The sequence below is a fragment of the Meleagris gallopavo genome, chromosome 4, assembly GCF_000146605.3.
Source record: "Meleagris gallopavo isolate NT-WF06-2002-E0010 breed Aviagen turkey brand Nicholas breeding stock chromosome 4, Turkey_5.1, whole genome shotgun sequence".
Lineage (NCBI taxonomy): Eukaryota > Metazoa > Chordata > Aves > Galliformes > Phasianidae > Meleagris > Meleagris gallopavo.
In genome coordinates this window covers 26,952,996-26,961,296 of record NC_015014.2, presented here as the reverse complement: position 1 = coordinate 26,961,296, position 8,301 = coordinate 26,952,996, and the positions used below count along the sequence as shown (strand labels likewise).

The 8,301-nt window shown below is 48.5% G+C and overlaps 1 protein-coding gene across 1 annotated transcript; it reads left to right on the top strand.

Annotated features, from left to right (window-relative positions):
* Positions 1–6: 6 nt before the first annotated feature.
* On the top strand, positions 7–3,574 carry CDKN2AIP (CDKN2A interacting protein). The gene is made up of 3 exons (XM_010709875.2): positions 7–97; positions 206–336; positions 1,161–3,574. Exons 1-3 carry the CDS (start codon positions 63–65, stop codon positions 2,792–2,794), a joined length of 1,800 nt encoding a protein of 599 aa, XP_010708177.2. The 5' UTR covers positions 7–62; the 3' UTR covers positions 2,795–3,574.
* Positions 3,575–8,301: the final 4,727 nt, after the last annotated feature.

Here is an 8,301-nt window from a genome sequence, read left to right as displayed (position 1 = left end):
GCAATGTGGGCGAGCCGCCGGCGGCGGGCAGCGCCGAGCTGCGGCGACTCGTCTCCCTCTCCATGGTGTGGGCCAACCACGTCTTCCTGGGCTGCCGGTGAGTTGCGCGGCGGGCGTGCGGGCGGGCAGCCGGCTGGCGGCTGACGGCGCTCCTCCCCTCCCCCTCCTATCTGCCCCCCATCCCGTCCCGCTCTCGCCCCTGCAGGTACCCGCCTCAGGTCACGGAGAAGGCGCTGGAAATGGCCGAAGGCATCCAAGTGACCGGCGCGCCCGTCCGCACCACGAGAGACGAACTGGTTGCCAAGGTGAAGAAAAGAGGCATATCAAGTAGCAATGGTTAGCAGATCATAGCTGTGACAATACATAGGAGTCTAGAACATGCTTGTGTTGAATGTGCTAGCTTTGCCTCGGGTCGAGAAAGTAACGGGACAACTGACTTTTAAAACTCCTCCTTAATTTTTTCCCCTCTCTATTTTTTTTGCTCATAATTTGCTCATTGTTGCCTTAAAAACAGATGTAATGCACCTACATTCTGCTGGCAATATCGAGCTCTTTCTATGGCAGTAATGCTCTTGAACTTCTACAGCTGCTGCCGACTCTTTTAATGTAATGTAGGTGGTTGTGCTGTAGCTTACGTGTGTTCCTGTCTGCCTGGTGCTGAAAGCAAAGTAATGTTGCAGCTTTGTAAGAAACTCAGTCTTTTGCTTCTTAAAAGAAATCCTAAAGTGGTATTTTAAATACACATTCATGATATTACTGGACAAAATGCACTTATTTTTAAGGTCAGATAATCTGTTAAATCTGCTTTTGTCATTTTTGCTTTGGCCTTTGAGAGTACAAATATATGTGGACCTTTAGATCCCAAAACAAAAACCAAAGTCTAGCATATGGCCATTGTGTTTTTTTGGTTTTTTGGGTTTTTTTGCCAAACAAATGTTAAAATGTTTTGAAATGCTAGATTGCATTTCCAATTTTTGTGTCAAAAAATACTAAAATATTCTGAAATAATAGATTTATATTTGAAATTGCAATTCAAAGCATATTCCCAATATATACTTTTAATATTTAGGGGGATAACTGCTGGGGTTTTTAGAAAATAAGATAAATTGCTGCATAGTGCAGAAACCCAAAGAGAGTAACATGCCTTCCTTGTTTTGCAGAAGGGATAGAGGAGCCCGCCAAGAAGCGAGCTGTTGAAAAATGCAAAGATTCTAAGGACACTGGACAAGATGTGAAAACAACCAAGGCAGAAGTACCTATGGAAACAGAGAGCCCGTTGCCCAAAAAGCAGGAAAAAGACACTAAAGATTCGGAAAGCTCCCTGTCAACTTGCAGTTCAAATCAAGAAGCATCCACTGCATCAACCACAAAAGCAGAAGAAAAGTCTGCTGATGCTGAACATAGTGTTGAGCAAGGCCCAGCTCCGTCTTCATCAGAAAAAGAAGCAGGAGAGAATCCACCTAAGGAAGGCAAGTGTGAAAATGTGCCATCGCCTGAAAAAACTATGTTAAGTTCAGGGTCACCAACTACTGCCCCGCAGGCGGCAGCGGTGCCATCGGCTGTCACCACTAACACCCTGCAGGCTCCAGCGGTGCCACCAGCTGCCACCATCAGCACCCCTCAGGCAGAGGTGCCACCAGCTGCCGCCACTAGCGCCCTGCAGGCAGCAGAGGTGCCACCAGCTGCCGCCACTAGCGCCCTGCAGGCAGCGGAGGTGCCACCAGCTGCCACAAACAACACCTCGCAGGTGGCAGCGGTGCCAGTGACCCCTACCAAGAGCACCCCACAGGTGGCATCAGTGCCGCCAGCTGCTGCCAAGAGCGCCCTGCAGGCGGCAGCAGTGCCAGTGACCGCTACCAAGAGCACAACACAAACGAGTGCTGTGTTGCTGTCTTCCAAAACCCAAGTGAGTGGTCTACCGTCCGTGTCCAAGAGCGGCACTCAGGCGGGCCCCTCCCTGCTGCTGGCCCCGAAAGGCAGCCCTCAGACAGGCACATCACTGCTGCTGGCACCCAAGAGTGGCACCCAGGTGGGCACCTCACTGCTGCTGGCCTCTAAGGGCGCTGCCAAAGCGGGTTCCTCGCTCCTGGCCTCCAAGAGCAGCGCGGAGGTGGCTGCCTCGTTGCTGGCTGCACGGAGCGGCACGCAGCAGGGTGCCTCACTGCTGGCCTCCAAGAGCAGCGCTCAGGCGGCAGCATCGCTGCTGGCCGCTCGGAGTGGTGCACAGCAAGGTCCTTCCCGCAGCGGGGCTCAGGCGGCCAAGAGTTCACAGCTTGCTTCCAAGAGCGGTTCGCAGGCCAGTGAAGGCCCTGCTAAAGCTTTGTGCAAACCGTTAACCAGTGAAGATGCAAAGGAAAGACAGCCTTTTTTCAACAGACTGTATAAGGCTGTAGCATGGAAACTGGTTGCTGTGGGAGGCTTCAGTCCTAATGTAAATCACGCGGAACTTCTTAATTCATCTATCCAGTCTGTAAAAGCTACGTTAGATGTTGCTTTCGTTCCCCTGAAGGAACTTGCAGATTTACCTCAAAATAAGAGCTCTCTAGAAAATATAGTTTGTGAACTGAGGTGCAAGTCTGTGTATTTGGGTACTGGCTGTGGTAAAAACATGGAAAACGCCAAAGCAGTTGCTTCAAGAGAAGCTTTGAAATTGTTCCTCAAGAAGAAAGTTATTGTGAAGATATGTAAAAGGAAGTACAAAGGTAGTGAAATTGAAGATTTGGTACTTCTGGATGAAGAATCAAAACCCTCAAATTTACCTCCAGCTTTATTAAATCCTCGGGAGATCATATAGGGGAAGAATTGCTGTTTGTACTGTGTATAGTATTTCGACACAAGGACTGAAGGTTAATTTTGTACTTTAAAATGTAGGCTTCCAGATATTTTGTATTTCTTTCTCAGTTTTGCAAGACAACTCTACTTCTTTCACTTGGTAGCAATTGTATGAAACTTGTTAGAGATGACAAGTGTGGATTTAAAGGTATGCCTTAATACGTGGCACACTAGTGTGCTGTTTTATTTGCAAAATAGTCTACCTACTTCTTCTATTTTTAATTAACTGGTTAAGGTACAACTTGCTAATTAAAACCTGACAATTTTGTAATTACTACGATACGGTGGCAGTGTGCTGAGTTGTCTGCCATGTCTTTTTTAGCCACGTAGGAGTGTGTATGTAGGGACCATAATACTTGAATGATTGAAAGTTGTTTAGAAACTTCAGTCAAGAAGTTGAGTCATCCATTTCAGATGTATTGTTCATAGTGTTCACTGTTGCTGTTATTAGAAAAGAGTTGGTTGACTATTTCTATGAGACCTTGTAAAATTTGCAATATAAATGACACCCTGATCTGATTTAATGTTGCACTAGCAGTGTAGATCCCATTTAACATTACATTAGCAAATAACCAATTAGCAGTCGAGTCACAGCTACTTCAGCCACTAAAACTCTGTAAGTAGACCTAATTTATATTGTGAAAAATCCTTTGCAGTTTTTTCAAATAAACATGGATTTCTATACTAAGCATATTTGACTGCTACTGAAACAATAAAATCTCTGGGATGTGTGTTTATAGTACTTTCTTATAGCTGTTAATTATTCTAGCCATTTCATTAACTGTGTGACACCTTCAGAGAAGCTTTACTTTGAGCAGTATCAAGCTGTAACTCTGCTAGATTGAGTTTTTGTTGGGATGTGTAATTTCAATACTGTACCACTGAGTGGACCTATACAGTAATAGCTTGGGCTTTTCTAACTGTCACTAAGGGGTAGATGAGCAAAAACAAGCTGCTGCTGTCTTCCAGAGACAGGAATGTCAAGTGTTTGCACTGAGCCCATTGCTGCTACTTTCTACGTGATGCTCACAATGGTTTGAAGCAAAGAAGGAGATTTATGTTATTTTCAGTGTTCTGGAAATACCTGCACAAATCGCATGTTCTAACTTATTGGTTAATGATGTGTAGTTGTGAAAGCACTATGTCTTTAGTGTTGTTTTGGATTAGTCTTGTCTGATTACAGTAGTTAGTACCACTTAATGGTGACCTGGCATCGATTGACAGATCTGCTGATTGAGTATTGTGGGATCAAGCAGGGATTCCTGGGATCTCAGCAGTAAACACCTCCACTTAAATACTTCGAGTCGTTTAGTGACTAAACCACAGCAGCACTGTTGTGCTGTATGGATGTGGCGCTGAGTAGCAGCGGCTGCCCAGCCTCCAGAACCAGGTGCATGCCTCTGGCTGGCCAGCTCAGCCCTGCTTCCAGCTGGGCCCTGTGCTGCTGGGCCCTTGGCCGGCCTTACCTTGAGGTGGGTGTCTCGGGAGCTCCTCACACGTGTTTCTGGAGCTGACCCGCAGTTTGGGCCGCAGCCTGTTACACTGCTTCCTGCACGGTGAGATAGACTTGGTGCTTGCTTCTGGCACTGGGAGTTCAGGAGCCGTGGTAGCTGTGTTAGGAAGCCTTGCCTGGCTGGAGATGCCGAGCGGCTGAGGGGCGTCCCGCGCTCTCCAGTCTTCTGTGAACTGCCTGCAGATGGTAGCGTGTTGCTACGGGAAAGCCCTCATTTCTCATCCGCAGAGAGAAGCCGGCCTCGAAGGGGCGATCTGGTGACTGCAGAGCACTGCGGGGCTCGACGACATCGAGAGGAGCCTGGGGCTATTCTTACAGAAACTCCGCAAGTTCAAGTGTGGTATTTTTATTGTACGTTCTGCGCGGGATGTGGCCAAACGCATAGGTGATAACACGAGCAGACGGGCATTAAGGGGTAAGAATTCTCCAACCGCGCTCAGCGCTGAGTGACGAACGCAAAACAAACGCCGGCGGCGACACTCCGCCCCCCCCCCACCACGCACACACACACACAGCCTGCGGTGGGCTGCGCACGCGCCGTCCGATGGGGGCGGTACCGCGGCGCGCTGGTTTGCATAAAGTACCCACGGGGCGCCGCGCTACAGGGCTTCGGTAGCATTACCTGGCTGTGTCCAGCCGGCTGCGGGATGCTGCCCTGGATCGCGGCTGAGTGGCTTCTAGCCGTCAGTGCACGGTTTTCTGGGGCCGGCAACCAGGACAAGCTGGGCGGCAAACGTTACTCACCATAAGCTAGCAGAAGTCTCTTCTGCGAAGAGATAAAATAGGCGGTAGAGGGAGGAGAGACGGGATGTTCTGAAGACCTGCTCTCTAGGCTACGCACGGAGGACGCCTGTTCCTCGAGGGCCGCGCGCCCGCCTAGGGGAAAGTCCCCGGACCGCGGGCAGAGAGTGCCGCGCGCCGCCGGCGCCCGCCCCGCCCCGCAGCTCGCGCACGCCGCTGAGACGCTCCCGGGCCGAGCGGGTGAGCGCGGGGCGGGATTTCGTCACGGCCACAGACACGCAGGTAGTGCGGAGGCGAGTCCCGCCAGCCGGGTCCGCAGCACCAACAGAACGGGGCTCACTCTCAGGCCATCCCCTTTTGGTGAGCCCTCCCTTATTCGCATCGACCGCTCCTCCGCGAAGAGCCGGCAGCGGCGGCCCGGTCGCGCGGGGCTGCTGCCGGAGGTCGGGGCTACTCCGTGCACGCACGCCTGTGGCGGCCGTGGGGCCTCCCGCCGCATGCGAGCAAAGACCGCCGTCGTACCGCTCGAAATAGTCAGGCGTCCCGCTCTCTTTTCTCTCGGAGCTCTCCATGTGATCGAGTAGAAAAACAGATTTAAAATTCTATTTTTGTCATCTAAGAACATCGTTCAAAAACGCTATCAGAAAACCCACCGCCAAAGAAACAACTGAACTAGGGCACGGCTCAGTAGAGCTGTTTGTTGTTGAGAAACTGTAACGAAATCCCAGCGTTCTCGTCCTGCCCGCTAACAAGGATGCCTCCAAAGCTCTGTGCAGCCTGCACCTGCGGAGCCGTCAGCCCTCTGCAGGAGGAGCCTGCCCGGACAACATGAAGCTGTGCACAGACTCGTGGGTACGTTTGGTCTGGGGAGCCTACAGCCTGTGCTCAGGGATGGTAACAACTGTGATTTGGTCGGACCTGAGTGAGTGGGGGAGGGTCCAGCCAGGACGTGATGATACAGAGATGGCCCGAGCAGAGCACCGTCAGCACTCAACACTCAGAACTACAGCCTTTGGGGAGCCATGGCAGAGGGTTTCAGGTGCATTTAGGACACGCTCGCGTACACGTTCTGAGAAAACCAAGTGTTATGTCAATAGTGGGCAATGTTTTCAAGGATATGGAAGGATAATTTGAAAATGGCAGTTGATCATTTCTGAGCTTGGCTGTATATTGCTGAGGCACTGGGAGACAACACCAGTTAGGTATTTTCTTCCTTCAGTAGCATTTCTGCAAATAAAAACAAATTGACAGCTGTAACATCAGAAGCCATGCACTCTGAAGTCTGAGTGGTGGTGAAGTAACATTAGGCCCAAGCGGACTGCAGAACTGTCTGTTTTAAATGCTGTTGTCAGAGATGAATTCACACAGGGCAAAAGATGCTTTGCTCCTACTAGGAAAGCAGACCCGACGTTTACCAGTTTTTCTAAAACTTCTGTCATTCTAGATTTTTACTGCAGGCAAATAGTATGCACAGAGATGCTGCCCTTGTTTTGACAACAGTCTTCTAACCCAAATCCTTACCGAGTCTGTAACAAATGTCACATTCATAACTGGTAACTATAGGCATCTAATTACCCCATTTCAGTAGACGGAATGGAATTCATTTTGCAGACATCTGTGACAAGAGACCTGTGCTCCCCTTAAAGTCAGTGGAGACATTTTTAGGGCAAGCATGTTTACAGTGGACTACTCCCACCTTTATTTCTGATGTGGAAAGGAAAACATTCACATACGTGACAGTATTATGAATTTTTTAAGCCAGGCGTTCATCAGGTAATTGGTGTTGTTTCAAATGCACAAACTCAATTATTTTACAGTTTAACTCACTGTCTTTTAAAATGTTTTTCATAGCATAGGAGTAATTAACTATGGTACTAGGTGATACATCAGCACAGAGTAACCTTGTATGTTGGGAAATTCTTGAATGTATCTTGGTAATTAACTCTTAAAAGTCTTAATTAATAGCCTATACTTTAAATGAAACAATCTGATAAACTACTCAAACTTCCAGCAGGTGCTCTGGGTGCTCTTATTTCACAAACTTAATGATAGAGTTGTGTATGTTTGATCCTCACAAGAAATAACAATATGATTTTCACATGCTGTGTGGCAGAAATCAGTACGGGCCTTAAAATGTAGCTTGTGTAAGAAAACATTAAAAAATCATTTGCTTATCCTTGGCAATAAGGGCTCTGTTCTTTTCCATCAGTCAACCAGATCCTCCTGTTGACTTGAAGGGAGGAGGATCAAGCTTCAGGACTCAACAAAATAAAATGATTGTGACATATTTGCATGAGACTAACTCATTACCATTCCTCACCTGGCTTCCCTAAACTTCAGCTGCATACTTTCCAAGACATTTGGGATGGTCACACACTCTGTAAATCCATCAACTGTTTATGTTTTAAAACAGTAAATAAGGTGGAAGAGTCATTAAATCACAGAATGGCCTGGGTTGAAAAGGACCACAATGATGAACTATTTTCAATCCCCCTGCTATGTGCAGGGTCACCAACCACCAGACCAGGCTGCCCAGAGCCACATCCAGCCTGGCCTTGAATGCCTCCAGGGATGGGGCATCCACAACCTCTCAGGGCAACCTGTTGCTGAGTCACTGTGTGAAAGCTGTTTCTAGGGGAGGAAAAAAAGAGACATGTTAGTTCAGCTATGGCTGGACACGTCTATGTTCTGTATGATGAAGAAAGTACCCCTCTCAGAGAAGCAAAAGCTCCTGTTTCGCATGGATTTGGGTGTCAGCCAATCTCTCAGGGAGGACTCTGGAAGCTGAGGTCAGACTCCTGCCCTTGCAGGACACTTCCTGACCCACCTGAGCTCCAAGTGTTTTTAAGAGATGCACTGGTTAGGGTATCATATATAGTTAAAATCAATTCTGATCCGTCAGCTTAGAAGGAGCACCCCAATATCATCGTTTGAGCATTTGCACTAAATGCGAGGTGTGTAACTGCAATCCCTTATTAGACTTGTCTTCATCAGCAATGCTGCATTTTCTTATTACTTTCATAGGCTGCAATGCTTCCTAGGCTTTTCGGTGGAAGACTGAACAGTCACCAAAAGAACAGATGGAGCCGGGTCACAGGGGCTATCGGGCTGCAGCACTGAGTCTGTAATTGACGCCGAATTTAACTCGGGCAAAGTCGTCTGTCGACAGCCATTACTCAACGCCTCAGATGCGGATTCCGAAAACCGCCGTCCCA

Excerpts from the sequence above, each read along its gene's own strand:
- CDKN2AIP (XM_010709875.2), top strand. The coding sequence starts at position 63 with ATGGTGTGGGCCAACCACGTCTTCCTGGGCTGCCG. Across the intron at positions 98-205 it reads CACGTCTTCCTGGGCTGCCG|GTACCCGCCTCAGGTCACGG; the intron begins GTGAGTTGCGCG and ends TCGCCCCTGCAG. Across the intron at positions 337-1,160 it reads AGGCATATCAAGTAGCAATG|AAGGGATAGAGGAGCCCGCC; the intron begins GTTAGCAGATCA and ends CTTGTTTTGCAG.